Source organism: Meleagris gallopavo, chromosome 28 (genome assembly GCF_905368555.1).
Source record: "Meleagris gallopavo chromosome 28, MGAL_WU_HG_1.1, whole genome shotgun sequence".
In the NCBI taxonomy this organism is placed as follows: Eukaryota; Metazoa; Chordata; class Aves; order Galliformes; family Phasianidae; genus Meleagris; species Meleagris gallopavo.
Window position 1 is genome coordinate 2,250,565 of NC_139431.1, and position 20,760 is coordinate 2,271,324.

The window sequence follows — 20,760 nt, forward strand, 5'->3', positions numbered from 1 at the left end:
TGAGCCACCATAGCACCCTTTATGGCTAAGCGTGCTGCTGAATTGGGTACATACAAGATGCATTGAAATTACATGTGCTGTAAGATCACAAGCTTGAGTATTCTGCCATAACACACCCTTAGAAAAACTGGGTCCCTTAGGATGAAGCTGCTTCTGGGATCCTAAAAGGAATTAGGAACGAATGCTTTGCAACGTTTATACTGATGAACAGTAACTTCTGTTTTTAAAAGATACACAAGCAAAATGCAGACAGAATAGCAAGACGTAGAACTTTTGATGACAAGGCACTGTTAGCTTAGCACTGCTTACAACAAACGCCAAGGTGTTTTCCATCTCATCCTGGACAGAGGAGGAGGAGAAGCATGCTCAAAGCATCCTCGCGTGCACTGCAGAGGTCCATGCACGCCCTCTGCTGCTGGCCTGAGCTCCCACTGGCAGAGCCGGAGAGCGAAGGGGGTTGATCCATCCCCAGGGACCACCAAGAAATTAGAAGTGCTTTTAAACCAGCTGCTAATTAAAAACAAAGTTTCGCTGGAATTGAGACAAGGATCTGCTATAACCTATCTTTTAAAAGTGCAAGCTCGCTATGTATGATAACCCAGCTGCACGTGATGATGCATTGAGAATGCAATCTGCACCGTGGGTCAATTTATCTGCACGTGCACTGACAGCCCCTCTATCTAACTAAGCCAAAGTGTACATACAGGATGAATGCAGCTGTCATCTGACACCCCCAGATAATGCACAGACTGTATATTTACTCTCACTGCTGGGACATACGTGGCAAAATAGGCTATTAATCGCTAAGGGAAAACTTGTAGAAGCAAGGATGACAAATAAAGGGCTTTGTCTCCTTGTAACTGGGCTTCACTTCGTTTTGAACTTGACAGCCTCCATTTTCTTTGCTGCCAAGATGACTTAATTCCTAACGTCTTCTCAACTTATAGGTAGTAACAGGGAAGGATACTTGCCAAACTGTTCTGGCCAAAACCTGACTCACCCTCCTCAGAAAGAAGCAGAGTCTGCAAAGGAACAAATCCCAAAACAATCTATGAGACATCAGGAAAGAGGAACACATATCTCACTAGCATTGGCAAAGCAAAAAGCAACCGCAGAACAGCGATACCCTTGGATAGCAGAAAAATTACACAAGTCGTGTTTATGGGTTATAAAAGCCCTTTTATAAAGCCATTTTTAAACAAAACCAAAAAGTTTACAAAAGAAAATAAAAGATACAGAAGAATGAGTTGCTTAATATATTCCAAAAAGGAGAAAAAATAAAAGAGGGGACACAATTCCAACATGCTGAACAATAAAGGGTTCTTTTTCCTTGTGTTTTTTTTTAATACAAAATACAAGCGAAGGATACACATATTTAAAACAGAGCTCAGGAGCAGGTATGCAGTCCTGGGAACCCTTCAATAAAAGCAAAGCAGGGTTTTGTTATTTTTTAACTTTTCTTTCTTTGCAGGTACATACAGAGACTGGAATATGTCAAATTAAGTAGCACAAAAGACCATCACACAATTCTACCAATGAATGTTGCATCTATAAATTCACGAACATGGTCAACAGTCATGTTCACTTCAACCCCTTTAAAAAAAAAAAAAAAGAAAAAAAAAATGTTGTTTTTATTTTAAATAAAGCATTAATGTTACATTCAAACAGAACTCCTAGTACCATGCTGTAGAGCTCAGTATTGTCAAGGTATTGCAAAAGTTGCCAACCCTGTCGGGCCCAGCGATGGCAGCCACGTCTGCGCACACCCCAACCATGGGGCAGCTGCCCCTTTTTCTGGCCACTCTTGACATAAAAAAAATATATATATATATTAAAAGGGATAAGGAGGGTTAACTGCAAAGAGCCTGATTTTTAGAAAAGCTCAACATGGGACTGCAAATACTCCGAACAAGTACTTGTTGCATACCATATAACGATGCTTCGCTGAAAGCCAAAGGCCCAAGGCCCTACCTGGAGTCTCTTCCTTCTCTACCTTCAGAGCCATTATTCAGGGTTTGCTGTGACATGATGTTCATGGTTAAACAAAAGAAGAAAGTCATGTAGCTCTTATTTACAATTTTTTTTTTTTTTGTTAACAATTGCTTCTGCAGGAAGAAAAAAAAAAAAAAGTAAAACTCACAAATTTTCAGAACACAAAGGGAATAAAGATGTCAGACACTCCCATGCGTGCACTCACACTCGCGCACTCACACACCAAATACTTCAGGGGCTTTTACACACATTATTCTGGCTTAAGTTGATTGAGTATTTCTCCATCCCACCCGCTACCCCTCCCAAAATATATATATAAAAAACCCTTGCCCCAATATACAAAGCATATGCACAATGGTGTTTTGCAGTCACACTGAGCATGCTCAGACCGATGGACCCATTCGACTCGCTGCAGCTGGAGGGGGCAGGCAGTTGTTTCCCATAGTGGTTGATGCAGAGTCAGCACGTAAGTGAGAACTTGACTAGACTTAGAAACGGTTTTGTTTTGTTTTTAATACAAAGAGTTCGATGAAAAGACATTTGGATGCCAGTCTGCTACTGACATGGGAAGTCTAAAATGAGGATATGCTCAATCTGGGGACTCGAAAGGACACTGTCACCTTTCGGAGCTCTCCTATTCCTCAGCATTTTGAACAGAACAGCTTCATTGCCCAGTTCCACGCACATCGTTTGTATTTAAACCTCCCAAAACTATAGGAAAATATTCAAAGTTCAGGGAAAATTTTCTATTTGATCATATACATATAGAATATATAATTTCCACATATAGATGGGACCCCACCCACCCCCCAACTTAATGCATCCTATATGCCAGCAACTATCTTGTGACAGTGTCCCTTTACACAGCTATCTGCTTACATTTTTCTTATCCTGCCTCCCCCAACAGATGAATTTCCACTTCTCAAATACTTAAACTCATGGATCAGTTTGTGGTTTTTAAAGAACCATGTGTTCAACAATATGATCTGTTATAAAAATAAACACTTCACAAACAAATTACATAAAGCAAAGCACCAGTTTCTACAGCTCAAAAGCTTCCAGCATGTTACAGTTTACTTCCCTCCCTCCTTAACCTGGGTGCCTCAGTGTCTATTGTACCTTTGTGACCATCAACAGTGGAGGGGGAAAAAAAAGAAAAAAAAAAAAGAAAAAGAAATTCAAGTGCATTTTCTGCCACTGCCCTGGTAGTTCATCACCTGCAGTTGTGTGGTGGCACAGGAGCTGAGCACGTTCACCTGGCATTTAGGTAAGGTGTACTGCTTTTCCCTCCCCATGCACTCCTTTGCTTTGCTGAAGTTAACACAACAGAACTAAAAGTTTCCTGGCTGCCATATTTCTAAGTGCTCTCACCCACGAGCCATTCTGAAACCCATCTAACTTGACATGTATGGTGCTCTCATGCTGATCAAATACAAACTGGAACAAGTAATCTTTAGGATGAAATTCCAACCACAATTGCAAATCTTTACTGATCAAGCCTTGTGGCCAATTAAGACAGTATTCTTTGCGTACAAATGTAAAACAGAATGTACAGAGGGATGCAGAATAGAAATTAATAACAAACCTTTAAGTGTGAGACCAGGGCAGGGCACAAGGTTAACTGAACTTTGGAATAAATCTGTTTACCTCTCTGCAAACGCTCCACAACTACAGCTGTTTAGCAGAAGACAATCTTTTCAAAGCTTTCTCCTGTGAATGAAGCTTTCTGCTCCTTGGTGGGCTATTCACGTCTCTAGAGAAAGGTTTTTTTTTTTTTTTCTCTTTTTAACAGCTTTCCTTCAAGAAACCAGAATGCTTAAAATACAAATTAATTTAGAAGGACATTTTTAAATGTTAACTTTGTTGCTATCGAAAAGTGTGTACTAAAAAGTTATGTATTAACCTTCACAATTTTCTTCAATCTGTAAAAATGTAAACTGTGGTATTTCTAACAGGGTAACCAAGAGACCATTAGGGCTTAGTGTCTGCACAAACCAGCAAAACAGTAAGGCTATAGAAAATGTTACAAAATCCCAGTAGTAGTACAGGATTTACATAGTGTTTGGGTTGTGACACAAACTCGAAGATAACATCATGCAGCCCGTGACAGCCATAAGAGATGAATATATGAGAAAACAGAACAGTTTTACAAGAGAAAGGGCCAAAATCACCAGGCATAAAATAATCTGCAGTCCAAAACCTGAACTGAAAACAACGGAAATGCATTTTTCACAGCCTGAACTTAAGTTAACCATGTTAGGAAAATTAAAAAAGAACAACACAAATATATATCTTAAGTGGAACTTACAAAATACACTCTTAAGAAAAAAAATCTGGTCTAGCAGGTAAAGAAATAGCTGTGTGATTAGATCAACTAGAGGTATTCTACATTTATGTGATCCTTGTACATTTTAATACCAAAAAAATAAATCAAGACCCTAAAGAGATTAGAATAACTTGAAACACAGTCTTGACTGAAGAGGGAAAAACTACGTGGGCCAGACACTAAGGAAAGTATATACTACCCCCAAAATATTAATCCAAACATTATTTGAAATTTGGCCATTTATTTTCCCGTATGAGCCAAGAAATGCTGAGCTGGGAGTGCAGGGGATGCAAGAGGCTCTGCCCTCCCAGAAGATGGAAAAAGTTGGTGAGGAGGAAAGGGGAGCACGTTCACTTCTTTTCAAAGACTGATACTTGACTCCAGCCTTAAGCTGTTCTGCAAAACTAAACCAGGTAAAAAAAAGATTTACAATGGAAACACTGATCATCTTTATTGTAACGGCAACAGTAGTTTCATTATAGTAAAGAACGTTAGAGAACTTCAAATTTTATAAGCCAAGGTAAAGTAATTTACCAGCCTCAATAAAATCCATGGCTATGAATCACACAAGACAATCACTTGGCCGTTATATTAACGTTCCATTCTGTGGTATAGGCTCCACACTGTGCTCAGTATCTTCAGGCTCCCTCTGCCATTCAGCCAAGTGTCCTTCCTGGTCATATTAGTGTATCACATCTAAAAGCTCTCTGAAGTCCAAACAGGATTAAAAAATCTGGTAGCACGTCCACCAGAAATCCGACTAGTTAGCTGCCTTATGTTACCTTCAAGAGGCTGGTTACAAAATGTGTACTTCATGACAAAAAAAAAAAAAAAGAAAGATGCAAAGCTTGTCAGCTGTAAGGTAACTGTGAGCAACATACAAAAGCACAAAGGGTCTAAGGAAAAAAAGAAAGAAAAATGGCAGATCCAGTTTTTAATATTTCCACCAACAAACATGGCAGCAATCTCTGCATCAGGGTTTGAAAACCAAGGCTTGTGTACTTCAATTAAGTTTTAAAAAAAAAAAAAAAAAGATATGGCTGCTTTGATAAAAACACATTAAAAATGCCACTACACACACCTCAAGTATCTCGCGTTTAGAGGGACATCCTGCTTTTGTTACAGAACCATAGCCCTGCTACACTGTTTTCAAAATTCATTTCCTCTCAGTTTCATCCTTTAACACTGTTCCCTACTCCACACTTCTTAGGCTTCGGGAACAGAATGACAACCAACAGAGGCAGACATGTCAGTGTGGGAGCAGAACGAATAAATCCTCCCATGCTGCAGTATGGGAGGATGAAGAAATGGAAGTGGTACTGGGGTGATGTTCACTATTGATGGAGTCTACTGTCCAACACCGTAGCTGGAGAGGCTTAGACATGATTACACAGCCTTCTGAGGACAGATGGAGGGAGAGAAGAGAAGCACTTAAGCGTGACTCATGGGATCCGAGACTGACCAGAGCATTACAGGAATCCTTTGCTTCACATTTATAAAAGGACATCCCTCACCCCAAAAGACAAAAAAAAAAAAAAAATCTACTTCTATAATGTCCATCATTTTTTTCCCTTGGAACTTTATAGAAAATTTCCACAATGTCAACTGGAAACCAGAGCTTTAAAACTTGTTTTCAAATTTCTCTTCCCTATTCTGCCCATCTATAGCCGACCTTGGAAGAAGTAACACAGAATTAGTGGATGTGAGCAGCTTCTAGTTGTGTGTCTGAAATAGTACAGAATGAACTGAGATCTGCCTAAGCAGAATAGTATTCTATCCAGGAAAGATGAAAGATCTTGCATCCTAACTGGAGGATTTTTCCAGATAAAAGATAGTGGACCCCCTATAAGTCTCTTGATTGCTTTCCATTAAAAAGTTGCATGAATCCAAGAAACACAGGCTTCCTCCCCATGTTTCCTCTTCTGCAGTTTATATATATATATTTTTCCTTTTCTGAGAGAAGGTACTTCTATTGAGAAAAGTCTATTAAAGCATGGTTGGTTTGTTTTTTTAACCATGTATTGAAATACAGAATTATAGTTTTGAAGAACTCTTACCAGCACTGGGAAATCTATTCTACTCAGTGATTTGTAAGTGTAGTTTCCGTTTATCAGTCCCAAACCTTATTGCTTCACAACTGCAGTATCCCTTGAAAAAAAAAATATATATTCAAATGGTCTGTTAATTTGTCTCAAATGGCTTTTGGATTTGGAGGGGAAGGGAGAACGGAATGGCCAACAGAGAACAGTGACTTCAAAATATTACTGTATGAGGGTTTCCTCTTATTAAAAAAAGGATACACTGTATTAAACAGCTGAAAGTAAAGACAGCATTCAAAGCCCATGAGTCAAGCCACAGCCAAAACCGTGTTCTACCCCTAAGTATGTTTTCTTTTTCCTTTTTTCTCTCTTTTTTTTTTTTTTTTTTTTTTAAACAAAGATATCCTCAACTGCCATTTAATCTTCACCAGAGGGTGCTTCCTCTTCAGATCCCTCATCCCCTGACTTCTCTGGTGGAGGGCTGGCTGATTTTTTCTTTTCTGGAGGACTTTCAGGCTCTTCATCCTCTTCTTTGGGGGATGGGGTCTTTTCTTTTGTTGTCTTGGAAGCTGTGGGGCGGCCTGCCTTCCCTTTGCCTTTCACTGGACTGGGAGTCACTGGAAAAGGAAAAAGCTTATACAAGTTATTATTAGCTACCAAAACAAGAAAGTGACATGCCTTTATACAAACAGAATTTACAAGACACTGCAGTAGCAGGTCTCATTTTGCTTTGACCATGGCGTTATACTCATTCCATAATCCTGAAGTTGAACTGAATGAGGACTGCTAGCTCCTCCACCCTGAATACTTATTAATGACCAAGAATCCCAAACAAAGCCACAGATTACATTAATTAGTCATGAGATGCAGAATGTCAGACTGCACCATACCAGTAGATGTTCACAATCAACGCAGGTTTTGTCAATGATATATAAATACTAATTCAATCTCTTTATTAAGTAAGAATTCAAGACATTATCACTTCACTGTGTTACTTTAAATCACGATAAGTTACTACTTACAAGAAAAAGCCCTTCAACATAATGATGTAATGCCTGCTGGCCCCAAAACTTACTGTTCAGTCCTCAATAAGTAAGTACTAGTCTCTAAATTAAATTGCATAGTTCTGCACAGACTCACCTGTAGCCTTTAGCCTGGGCTTTGGCATCTTCTTTTCTTTCCTCTCTGGTTTGGACTTCTTGGAGGCCTTTTTATTTTTCTTTTTTGAACTGCCATAGTCACTATCATCATCATCTTCCATGAGAAAATCTTCATCGCTTCCTGAATCTTTTGAAACAATAACAAAATTAAGTTCTTGAAGACAAGGAGAGGAAGCAAAAAAAAAAAAAAACCCAACCAAAAAACAAGTTAAACAGAGAAGTCAGAAAACTAAAGATGCTGTGACCTTATGAGCTTCCACCTGCCTGCTGTCCTAGAGAAATGCGGCAGAAGATTTCATAGTAGCAGGGATAAAGTATGACAGAACAGGTGGCCTTTTTCAGAACCTTGAAATACGATCCATCCTAAGGAATCCATTAAAAAATGGATTTGTGATGATAATCGTACTCCCTTCTGAACTTACATTTGCATCCACTATTTCAAAGAAACTTACTGTGGTTCATTACTGGTTGAATTCATCTCTCCTTGTGAAACTAACTGTTCTACTTTGATCAATCAAGGATAAAGTATTTTTTTCCATCAGCTGAAAAGTAGCACCAACACCTCAAAACTGATGGAGGTAACAAGAAGCAGCAAGAAACATTAAGAAGTTTTCAGTGCTCCTCAAGTGTTGCTTATGAAGAATTCCATATTTGCTGCAAACTTAGAACAAAATTTTTAAATGTCAAAAATTGACAGTCTGACAGACAGGTATTCATTAACAAGCAAGCACCAAAAAGAATAACTTATATCTTAATAGTCAAGTCAAAAAGGAAACTGCTCCTTTTTCTATTTGGCCAGACCCATCAACCTACATCTGGTACTACTGCCCATATGACCAGGGTTTAAACTTTTTATGATGTTTGTCAGTACAGTCCCATTTACTCACTCTCTTGAAACTGTGCCTCATCGTCCTCTTGTTCTTCCTCCTCACTACCCACATCATCCATAAGCATCTCTCGTTGTTTGGAAGCCGCTTTGGATGCTGCCTGTCTCTGTTGACGCACGTTTTTGTGGTCTTCTTTCTCATCCTCGCTGTCCTCTGCAGCACAAAGTCATTGTGTTATAATGAAGACAGGAAATACTGGCCAGCACGTCTTCATCAGCCAGTGAGTGGACAGACAAAAGTCTACTTTATAGAATGTGTGTAATGAGTAAATGCATATGCAGTACAGAACTACTGCAATGCAACACAGGGAATGAATACAACAATCAACATTCATACTTCTTGAACGACTTTCTCAAAAAAAATTAGACTTATTATTGCAATTGTTTCTTTACCTGCAGGCCTTTTCCTGGTTTTAGAGGCTCTCTTATTCTTATCTGGTTTGGCCTTCTTTCCTTTTTTGCTTTTTTGAGAACTCTCATAGTCACTGTCAGCTTTGCCATCATCTGCTCCTAAGTCATCATCTTCACTGCCAAAATCTTCATCTGAAAGGAAAAAGTGAGAATATTAAGCTTCTTCTATGACCATGGAACAGATGAGAATCCCAGGGAGGAGATGAACATCCATCTCTCTACCTGTGAGGACAATCTATAGCAGCATCACATTACACAAAACACATCTGCTGCCCCCAACCAGGGCTGGAAGTAACAAGCAGCAGAGGCAGCACCCAGCTTAAGGTAAACGTGTTAGAAAAGTGCATGCTTCTCTAAGCAGAAGAACTTCTTGTGTGTGTCAGATCCTGCAATATTCTTACAGATTGGTCTTTATTTTGAAGGTAACATTATCAGTGCAGCATGGTTAGTTACCTGCTGAGTGCGAATCATCTTTCTTAGTCTTCACATCTTTTTCCTCTGAATCCTCACTGAAAAGGAGGGAAAGATTGCTTAACTCCTATTTCAGTCATTTGCTATATGGAAAATAACAATTTTCAGAGAGTAGAATTGATTTCTAGGCCAAGAATACCCACTTTTCCTGAACATTACCACATTATACTTTAGCATTACTCAGAAGCATATGTAGTTATGGTTGGAAAGAAAGTTCAAACTTTGTATCACATAGTGCCAAGGAAACCAACCAGGAAATAAGAATAAGATAACCCACGCATTTTTCTCCAGAGTCTACTGATAATCCAGATGTCTTCCATTTCACAGTTAGGATTTTGAAGTTATATATGCTAATACATGGTCAAATCTATTAAAAGGAATATAGTTTTATCCTGACTATACGTATAGTGAAGTCCCTTCTCTTTTTCTCATTGCTTTCTTTGGAAACCTTCACTCTGTCTGATCAGTTAACTAGAACATATTTGGTCTGCAAGCTCCCAGTCTGATCTCTGACAGACTTTCACCATCCCTTACAGTGGTTTCAGTCCTTATTAAAGACTGTTCCATCAAGTAGGTACTACTGCTTCTGTTCTTACCCAAATCCCTATCACTTGTCATTTTTACTGTCCAGGTTTGGCAGTTGGAGCTAACACATAACATTGCTCAAGAACATCCATAGTTTAGATAACATATTACACTGCAGTCCCTCAGGCCCATTTGATTTCAGTCTGATGGACAACTGTGGATTTCAAATCAATACATGCATTTGTTTCACATTCCGACTCTGTGCAATGCTTGTAATACAAACAGAAGTGTTCTTACATACTTAAATATCACCTGAGTTAATAGGACATTGTGGTCAACTATTTAGTTGCTCTGGGAGCTCCCTAGCCCAGTTTCTTTATAGAACATCTTATCTACTGAAATCTTTATTTCATGCGTTATCTGGAAGTCTGACCTCTAGAATTTCTTTAAGCATTGCATGAGCAGAACAAACACACTGGTCTAAGCAAACTGCAGCAATCTGCCAAGCAACAGATGAGCTACACTGGGCCACAAATAACACAGTTAATTGTGATACCTGATAGTACTTGTATAACGTCACTTCTGCATTAAATTTTTACCCATCATTTGTGTCAAAACAGTGCAACACGAGTCAAGAGCAACAGCAGGAAATGATTGCTTGGCTTTTCTTTCCTGAAACCATTTCAAGATATGAAAACATGATGTTCACAACTTTGGGAAAATTAAAAGCCATGGTGAAAATGGCCTCGCCCTCTCAGTTTATAATAGTAAGTAAAAATGTTCCCTCATGCCTACATTCAGCTTCCACCTTATAGCACAGGAACTTTAAGGGAGAGAGAGATGGAGAGAAACATCTTAAGCATACCTTGTGGTAAGTTAGCTATATTCCACCAAACAATGCAAGACAGTTAAGAGATAACCAGCTGGCAGAATCTCCGTCCCTGAAAGCAGTCAATTGATTTAATAGGTCTCTTTTCATCATGTTTCTTACAGCAACCATTTGCTGATTACAGCTATTGTAAATGCAAGATACCCTCACTCTACAGGAAGGACTTCCACTGTTAGCAGGGAATCACTTAGAATGCAGACATTTCACATTGCCACAGCAATTCAGTTATCAAAACAAGTTACTCAGTTTCTGAATTAGACAAAATAGGAAGTGAAAAAAACCAGAGCTGCAAAACTAACAAATGGCCCCTACTACTACAGTCACTGTACCTGCCCTATTTAATCTTCAACCACATAAATGCTCTGAGCACACAAAAAAAAACACAGAGAATGAAAGGCACCCAGCCACTAACTTACCTGGAGATAATTGCACCAGCTGCCAATCTTTGTAACTCGTATCAAGCTCCTTGCCATTCCAATTGTATAGCTCTGGAAGGCTATTTTAATGCCAAAGTGCTAGTGACAAGTACTTTACACATGATTTCCCTGCCAACTTCAATAAAAAAGAACCACCTCAATGTCCAAGCTGGTTAGGAAAGCTTAGTGATCAAGAGCTCTGTATCTCACACTGCACGTTTTGAATTCCACTTACAATCATTCCTCTTAGAAGATACAGCTCCCCACATACAGGACAAGGTTTAGAGACATGTTCTTAACAGATGAAGTGCTTCTTTTACCTGTCTTCCTGAGAATTCTTCCCAGATCTCCTCTTATTTTTAGCCTCTCGGGGAGATGAGCGGATTTTCTTGGATGGGGGACCTGAATCTCTCCCATAATCTTCATCTAGATGGGACAGTACAAAATGGTTTTGAATCAAACTCCTACTTCCCAGCAAAATGACTTCCTCAGCCAGCTGAAACTGACCAATTCAAGCACATAAAAAGTAGCTCTTAAAGAAAAAAAGATAAAACCACAGTTACAAAGAAAGCTTTACAGAAGTGAAGTCCTCCCTTCAGCTACTGATTTACCTTTTCTTCTGCCAACAGCACAATAACAGCACTGCACACAACCAAATCTGAAACAGAAGTGTTGGGAAACACACAAAATGCTTCAGAAGAAAAAGGGGTATCTTAACTTTACAGCTCATTAGGAACACAAACCATTACAGAAACCTATTGGAGGTTAACATCCATTCATATATTTGTATGCTTTTAACAGCAACAACTTTATTTACTGCCCTATGATGGAAACAGAGCATTACACAATACCTTATACAATACAACAGGGCATATTTGTTCCCAATAATTATCAGTGTAAGCACCCTTAGGAGACAGTAGCACTGCATCTATTTTCTAAGAACACAAAACATATTCCATATGGCTGCCAGAAATATTTCATTAATTCTGACAGAATATGCTAAGTTTTTTTTTTTTTAGGTGCAATTCACAACTATGCCCGACATGATGGAATTAACTGAAGCCCACTAAAATAAATTGAAAACACATTTAACTATAGGAAAAAAAAAAAAAGCAGCACCAGGGTTGTTGTTTTTTTTTGCCACAGAACATAACAGAGCAAGGAAGATGGTTGCTGCCAACAGCCTGAAGGCACTACAACAATACAAGCGTTAAATAACAAGATTTCTATCACCATTGTTTGTTTAATACAAAACACATGAGAACCATTATATTTTCAAATGCTCATTAACAGTTCACAGACTGCAGAGTAGAAACTCCCCAGAATTTAGGTTAAAGATGTGACTAGAAGCAACGTAATTAATATGCAAAGCCTTAAACGAACCCCTGTAACCCAAGGATATTATATTGTTAAGAACAAAGTCATTTACCAGCATCATCTGATTCCTGAAACTGGGAGTAATCGACCACCTTCCTGTTCCTGTTAGAAAGGAGGAGGGGGAAAAATAAGTCAGCAGTTCACAATCTCAGGGATACAAAAGCTTTATTTAAGTAACAAGAAAGTGCCACACTCTTATTTCCAGTGCAGTGTTTGTAGACCAAAAAACATCCCGAGAGGTCCTACACAAATAAGCCACCTACAGCTTTGTGGTCCCAACAGAAAACATGATATATTTGAGCATTTTTCTAAGGCTGAATTATAGTCTCAGAATTCAAAGGTGCTTTTTGATAAGCAGCGCTCCCTGACGGCTCATAGCTGCTGTGACAAGAAGCCACCCAACCCCGTGTCATGCAGTTCTTTCATTATTAAATCTACACATACATCATTACAGCCACTGCTGTAAAAGCACTCTTTAAAGGCAGAGCCCACATCCAAAGATTAAAGATGCATTTGAAGAAGGCATTGATCTGAGGTTTCTTAAGGCAGAGCTCCCACTAACTGTTTCAAAGCTGTGATGTTCAGGATTCTGGATTAAGAACAAAAAACAAATGCAAGGAAAGGAATGCTGACAACTTATTAAATGTCTTTTGGATATTAAAAGTGCCTCTTAACAAGGGAGCCTTGCTGAAATAAACCAAAGTTTTCAACAGGTGCCAGTGCACAGGTGAGGCAGCAATAAACACCACTTGTAATGCAACACTGCACATGAAGCCTCTCTGCTTTTTATTCCAGTACTACAGTTGTGGGTTTTCTGCAGTCAATGAAATCTGACAAAGTTACTGGAATGCTTTTCAGAATGACTTGAAAAGCTAAGGGTTTATGTCTCCTTGTCACACAAAAATGAATTAAAAAAAATCACTTAATTATTTGCATTTTTACTCTTGAAGGAAAATCTTAACATTATACTTCTCATAATGGTTTAAAGCATTCATTTCTGTCAATTAACTCTCACAATTGATTAAATAATGCTTTGGGGAAAGTACACTAAAGTCTTCTCAAAGCTCCTAATAGCACAAATTAGCTGTTTCCTAGCTGCTCTTTTTCAGATTTCAGCTCCTCACAGCTCAATATAATCATGCTTGCTCTCATACCTCCTTGAGCTGCTCCTGTTCCCATGTGTTCTCTAACACCTGCAGTTCATTGCTGCCTTTTGGCTGCCTTGTCAATCAGTTACTCTGATGCTCTAATTAATATGTATGACAGCCCTAACAACGGTTAAAGCTGTTCCCAAACGGAACATTAGCAAAGGTTCTGCATGCATTTTACCCCACCTGCATTTCTGAGCAGCACCTGAGCACGGACCAATTCTGTCCTTACCCCATCAGCACCTTCTCTGCTCTCTAATAAGCTGCAAATTGTGCAGTAATGAGTGTCCTTAACACAGCAAACACAACAGCCCAGGACAGTCAAAATAGGCAACTGCAGAAATAGAGGCCACCAATGCCTCGCTTGCCAACAAAAAGTGTTTCTCTAACTTACTTTTGACTCATGGTGAGAGATGAAGCCATCTGCCTCCATCACAGACCTGAGGACCCAACACAAACCCCTCCAGCACCCTGCCCTTCTCCTGAGCTGTACGCAGGACTGCTGGATTTCATGTTCACTTTCCAGAACTGAGCTGCATTTTGGTCAATATCACACTTGGGATATTCAACCGGGCAATCTTATCAACCACGAGCCAGTATTGAGTTCTGGTTGTCGCTCCCATTTTAAGCATTCCTCCTGTCCAAGTACCTCTATTTGTGACCTACAGCAGAGCAGCAGCCTTCCAACAGAGGAAGCAGCATCATTACTTTATTTCAAGCCTACACAAAGCCTCTTAAAGCTCCAACAACAATAAAAAACAAACCAACATAGCCATCAAAAGAAAGCAAGATCAGTCATCAGATTTCTACAGGTTGAATCCCATCCAAGCTTCAGGGTAAACGTGAGTACAAAGTACAGCTGCAATGCACTACAGAGCACAGCCAGCCCTAACAGTACAATGCCCATTCAGGAATACTATACCAGCAAGGCCTGCACCACACAACTCAACCCCCTGGTCCAAGAGGCAGTCAGAGCACAGAATCATAGAATGGCCTTGCTTGAAAAGGACCACAATGATCATCTAGTCCTCATGGGGACTCCTGCCCACACGTGGGAAGCCAAGTTTATTCTGGTAAGCATGTGAAGAACGATGAAGTTGCTAAGTGAGATGTTTGATTAGGTTTAAGTTTGAGGTATTATGCTTTTCTCAATAAATGTAACCAGGGAAAAGAAGGTAGAACTGCTGTACATTCAGTTCTAGCAGGTTTGTAATACAGTGGTTTCAAAGATCACTTTACTAAGAAGCAAGATGGAAATTGCAATATTGCAATATTTGGTCATACACAGCTTACCTTGCTTATTTCAGTTACAGACCCACACTGAATCACATATTTAATAGAAAACAACAAACAAAAGGATACAAATCGTCAATGTCCTTTCTCTACATACTGTACATTATGTGTTTTTAGTCAGAAAGTAAATTCTGCTATTTTCTCATTACCTGCCCTAAGGAGTAGGGACATTTGGAATCATTAAAGAATCACTATGGCAGAAGCAAACAAGAACAAAACAGTATCTGTACTGATATTACCTAACTTGAAAGACTTCCAGCAGAATCAGAGAAGCTCACGAGCAGAAACAAAACCAACTGCTTTCCCATTTGCCATTCTTCTCACTCCACTCTCATCACTCACCCCACTTATCCTCATATTTTTCTTCAGAACCGCCAGCAGTAACTGCATGTTTGCAAAGACTGCATCTCCTACTGCACTGATGTGATAAAGTCAGGGAACTTCACTGGAGATGAGATCCAGGGAAAGCAAACAACCCAAACCCACCAAATTGCAAGCAAACATACAAAAATACACTGTTAAACTCAGACTGAGCATAAAAAGACAGACTAAAAGACATCTGGGACAGATGTTGTTCAATCTGGTTTAAAACAGACCATGAAATTTTAAGATAACTTCTTTGCTCTTACAGCTTAATATTTAAAGTGTACATCTGAGAATGAGCTGGGGGAGGAAAGGCACAGAGAAAGCCCTGAGAGCTGAAGTTTCTCGTAGCAGCTGTCAGTTCTGCATTTCTGGAATGAAGATCAACTCACCCAGAAGCACGATGGCACATGGCATTAAAAGCTCTCCAATGATTTCATAAGAACTCAGAGCTGCACAGCAGAGTTCTGACAACTCATACTTGAAGCGTATCAGAATCCAGTTCTAACATGATGAAAAACAACATCAGTATTTAAAAGGATCACTGAACACCTACATGACTGAATACAGGCTGTATAACAGTATCACATCTCCAGCTAACACAGTCCCTTGAACAGCAGCATTCTGAAGTTGCCTTGTCAGCACACAAAATAATGGGGAGTTAAAATTGTTCTGTTTCTGTAAGGAAATGTTTAAATCCTTCCATATTTCCACAGGCACTACAGATAAAGTCCAAGATAAAAAAATATATATACATATGCCACTGAAAAGCAAAGCTAAGAGTCTTCAGAAAGCTCATAGCTGCCTCATCTTGCAAGGAAGAGGAATGTTTAGGTCAAGCAATTATCAGCAGAAATAACAACCTACTCTCTTATACAACTTGAGAAGTAAAATGAATGAGAGGTTAAGTGGTTACTGATGGCTTTGTTTTAAATTGTGGCATGTAATTAAATAAACATCCAACCAAGCTTCTGTGAAGAGGCACAGCCTGCTTTCATCCCCCATGCCTGGCACACGCAGGGTCCGTTTCAACTGCAGGTTTTCATTCTAGTGGGCAGAGCTGCCCTGCTTGGATGGCAACGTGTTACCAGTAAACACTGTCACTAACAGCACCACTCTGTGCCTTCTTACAGAGACACAAAAGATGGGTAGGAAATATTCTTAGGGGCTAGCTCTACTGAGGCAAGGCTCACTGTCCAGAGGATCCCAATTAAAGGGGTCATTATTTGGGTCTGGACTTGATGCAACTCCAAACATCAGTAAGACTGGGCACAGCCGATGTTGCATCTGCAGGATTTTTAGGGATACACAAATTGAAACCCAATAGAACAATTAAATGATTGATGTGGCAGCAGTTTTATCAGCCTTGTGCCCATCCTCCTTTTGAACTTAACTGCAAATGAGAAGATGTTATAACGTGATATAGAAACATTCTAAAAACAAACAAAAAGAACACAAGATAGCAGAAGCCTGCCTTCTACCTTGCTTCTTGTTTCTCATCACACCGCAAATCTTCAGAGCAACTGACTTGTCTTTTTACCTATCCAGAAACTATCTTGCTCATCTCTGGACATTGCCACATGAATTACCCAAATTAATTGCCGCTGCCCAAGGCATTTTCTGCTCCCCCATGCAACTTATCCAGAATCCCACTACTTACACTTCACATTGTTCAGGTGCAATACTAGCAACAAGACAACTGATATTTAATAAGTGCATTCTTTTTCCTGCAACACTATTGCCAACGCAGGACTGGAAGTTGCTAGTGATGAAGAGCTAAGTACGTAAAGCTATGAAGCCTTGAGACACTGACAGAGATCTATTCGTAACTGACTTTAATCTCCAAACAAATCAACCAACCACGCTGGGATTTCAGTGCTTGCCCACACCTTTCCATTTTGCAATGCCTGCAGGAAAGAAGCAGCAGCAGCAAGAGAAAGTGACCACTGTGCAGCAGAATGTGGGAGTTGATTGCAGGATTTCATTAATCAGCCACATGAGGGAAAGGTTCACTAATTGTAGCTTCCTTCACTTTTCACTACTCGCCATCTTCTAACAATAGTGCAGATACCATCATCAGCCACCCAGAAGTTGTCTAATTGCATAGAAAGGATTTAGCTCTGAATTAACAAGCATGAAACCTGTAAACACATGGGCTTTATAACTACTTAACAACTACAAGCAACTGAATTCAACAACCGGACTCAGTTTTAAGGCAGCCTTCTACTGACAAGCAAAAACTGGGGATACCTGCTGGGTGTTACAAAGTTCATTGTTTTAGGTATGTATACATTCAATAGAAAACCAGCAAACATCATCAGTGAATTAAAAAACATCACTACATCCAATTCTGATGAGGAACTTGTCACCAGACTTCCAGATCACCAACAATAAAACATCCAGAAGTTATAATCTTAAAGGTTTAGGATTTGAAACTATGGTGAGAGTTCTCCAGCTACTCCCAAGCACAGCAGTGCAACGGACTGGCCAAGTTTTGTCCTGAGAGAGCTACGAAATACAGCTGGGCAGCAGATTGCTACACCTCGTGCTGACACGTGCCAAAGGGTGCTGTGCTACTAGCAGCATGCTGGACTTTGGCACTGAGCTCTGCTGCATAGCAGTGCCTGTGAACTGCAAGACAGGTCAAGTCTTTTGCAACACTGCATGATTTTATGGATTTTTGTTGTTGTTGTTCTGGTTTATGATAGGCTTCTTACAAAGCTTCCCTGATACCAGAAGCCTTAAGAACTGAGTTGTTAAAGAAACACTTTCCCAACCTGCAGCAAAACTCCAGTGCTGGCAAGTAAATCAGCAGCAGAACACACACTGAGCAGCATAGTCACATCAGCACTATTCCAGGACACAAACACTGCCAGTCAACATCAGACCACGGGTCCATTTACCCCAACAGCCGGTCTTGCAAAAAGCCAGAAGCTGATGGGGCAGAGCAAGGTGTTCACTCTGCTCACCACCTCCCAGACCTGAAGCCATTCCTGAGCTTAGCCCCCCTTCTTTTTGCAGGCAGCCAAAGCTGCTGACCAAACAGTCAAACCAACCAGCTGTGACAACTGTTCCATGGATCAGTGTGACAAACATCCTGATTTCATGCTGTATTCCCACTCTGTTTTGTAAACTCTCATGTTAGGGACATGAAATGAAAAAGTAACACCTACAAGTTGGCATACATAAATAGTTTATGGCCTATATTTACAGAATCATAGAATGGTTTGGTTGGAAGGGACCTTTTTAAGGTGATCTAGCTCCAGCCCCCCATATAAAATAAACCTTAGGAATGATATAAGTCACATCTTTCCAGCCTATGAGGTTATCCCATGTCACAGAATCATAGAACTGCAAGGTTGGAAAGGACCTACAAGATCATCCAATCCAACTGTCCTCCCATTACCCTTGATAGCCTAGATCACGTTAACAGAACCACAGAATGACTAGGTTGGAAGGGACCTCAAGGATCATGAAGCTCCAACCCCCTGCCACATGCAGGGCCACCAACTTCCCCATTTAATACCAGCCCAGGCTGCCCAGGGCCCCATCCAACCTGGCCTCGAACACCTCCAGGGATGGACGGGGCATCCACAACCTCTCTGGGCAGCTGTTCCAGCACCTCACCACTCTCTCTGTAAAGAACTTCCCCCTGACATCCAACCTCAATCCTCCCCAACGACCTAAAAAGTTTAAGTAATAACTGCTGTGCAACCTTGAGAAAAATGGTCAGAACATGCAAACAACACACGAAGAAACACCTCACCAACAACGACGATTTCAACGACAGAAAAACACGGCCAGCAGCCTCCTCACGTTCCTAAACCCCACACAAACCTCGCCTACCGCCGGCACATCCGAACGGCCCGACCCGAGCAACGCGGGTCGGGCGGGGCTCTGAGAGCGAGGTTCCCGCGGGGGCGGCTCCATACGGCTCCGCCCCCCCAACAACGCGCGGTTCTGCTCCGCTCCCCCGCACGGCTCCCCCACCCTCCCCCCCAGCCCCACACTGCGCTCCGCCGTGCGGAAATGGCGCCGCGCTCCGCAGCCCCACGCGGGTCCGTGACTGAGGCGCTGCGCTCAGCTCCAAGCAGCGAACGGCGCTCCCTTCTTCTTCTCCTCCTCCTCCCCCCCCCCCCCACACACACACACAGCGAGGCCTACACAACCCCTGTCTGTAATCACATTTCTATACGCGATTTTACACACGTAAAGGACGGGGTTACACCAACCAGCGGCCCACGCTGCAACCCGCCCGGCCTCCCCGCCCCCTCCGCCTCGCACAGCTCACAGCCCGGCCTCCCCGCCCCGCCTGCCCGCCTCAGGCCCGGCCCCGCGCTCAGGGCCTACACCGACGGCCTACACACGGCTCCGGGCCTTGAGGAAAGGCGGGAACGCGGCCTCGGCGCCCTCAAGGACTCACCTGACAGGCCTGGACATTTTCCCCGGCGCTTCGGGCCCGGCCCGTTGGAAGCCTCCCGCAGCCGAGGGGGAGGGAAAGAAAAAAAAAATAAACCCCGCAACGGTCGCTCGGTGCCGCCCGTCTCCTCCCCGCAGCGCTGGGCCCGGAGCCTACAGGCCGACGCCTCTCCGCCCAGCTCAGCCCCCTCAGGGCCGCAGCCTCCGGCCCGCGCCCGCCCGCGGGAGGCTCCGCGCTTCCTGTGTGTGGGCCCGGCGCCGCCGCTCCGCCGATCCCCCCCGCAAAATGGTCGCGTTCGCACCGCTGAGAGGATGCGAGCGGGGGGCGGTGCAGCCTAGCTCACTGGTACCACCTCCCGCCTCGCTCATTGGTTGCGAAAGGAGGCCGGCCGCCACTCATTGGTCAGTTCGAACCATCACGGCCGGTAGGCCCCGCCTACTCTCCCCGCGGGGAAGGGGGGTGAGGACGCCCCGCATGCTCAAGCTGCTCTGAGTCACAGAGCGGGTTGAAGCGCCGCCGGCAGATTCGCCGCCGGCTCCGCCGCTCCGAGTGCCGCGCCGCCCACTTATCCGCACACCTCCTCTTCAGATACAAAGCCTGAATTTTCTCCGGGGGGCAAACGGCTGTGGAACAGGCGGGGCGCGATCGGCAGATTCGCCGCGCGGGGCCCGGCGTGCCGTTGGAGGAAAAAGGCGGGGAAGCTCCGCGCCGCCCCGCAGCGGCAACCAGAGCCCCGCAGCGCCGCCCCCGCACGGCCGGGCCTGCGCGGCTCCTCTCGCACTGAGGCCCCGCTACCCAGGAGAGCTCATCCGCTCAACCGCCCGGCCCTGCAGCTTAAGGCCGCGCGGTTAGAGCAGGGAGCGGCCTTTGTCATGTAAGTGTGCCCGCGGGCCGGGCCTCCCGCCGAGGGCTTTACCGAGAGGGAGCCGCAAACGCAGCCCTGCGGGGCCTCGTGGTTAGAAAAGGAGCTGCTTTTCGCTTGTGGAGAAATGAAACCTACCCACAAAGGACTGGTGGGGTTGTAAGGGAGATGTTTGAGGTCTT

General features: G+C 42.4%; 1 protein-coding gene across 1 annotated transcript; it reads right to left on the bottom strand.

Annotated features, from left to right (window-relative positions):
* Positions 1 to 1,158: 1,158 nt before the first annotated feature.
* On the bottom strand, positions 1,159 to 20,067 carry NUCKS1 (nuclear casein kinase and cyclin dependent kinase substrate 1). The gene is made up of 8 exons (XM_085210332.1): positions 19,720 to 20,067; positions 12,545 to 12,594; positions 11,436 to 11,541; positions 9,268 to 9,323; positions 8,797 to 8,946; positions 8,405 to 8,557; positions 7,498 to 7,644; positions 1,159 to 6,974 (listed from the first exon to the last, which is right to left on the bottom strand). Exons 1-8 carry the CDS (start codon positions 19,734 to 19,736, stop codon positions 6,775 to 6,777), a joined length of 879 nt encoding a protein of 292 aa, XP_085066458.1. The 5' UTR covers positions 19,737 to 20,067; the 3' UTR covers positions 1,159 to 6,774.
* Between the last annotated feature and the right edge of the window lie 693 nt (positions 20,068 to 20,760).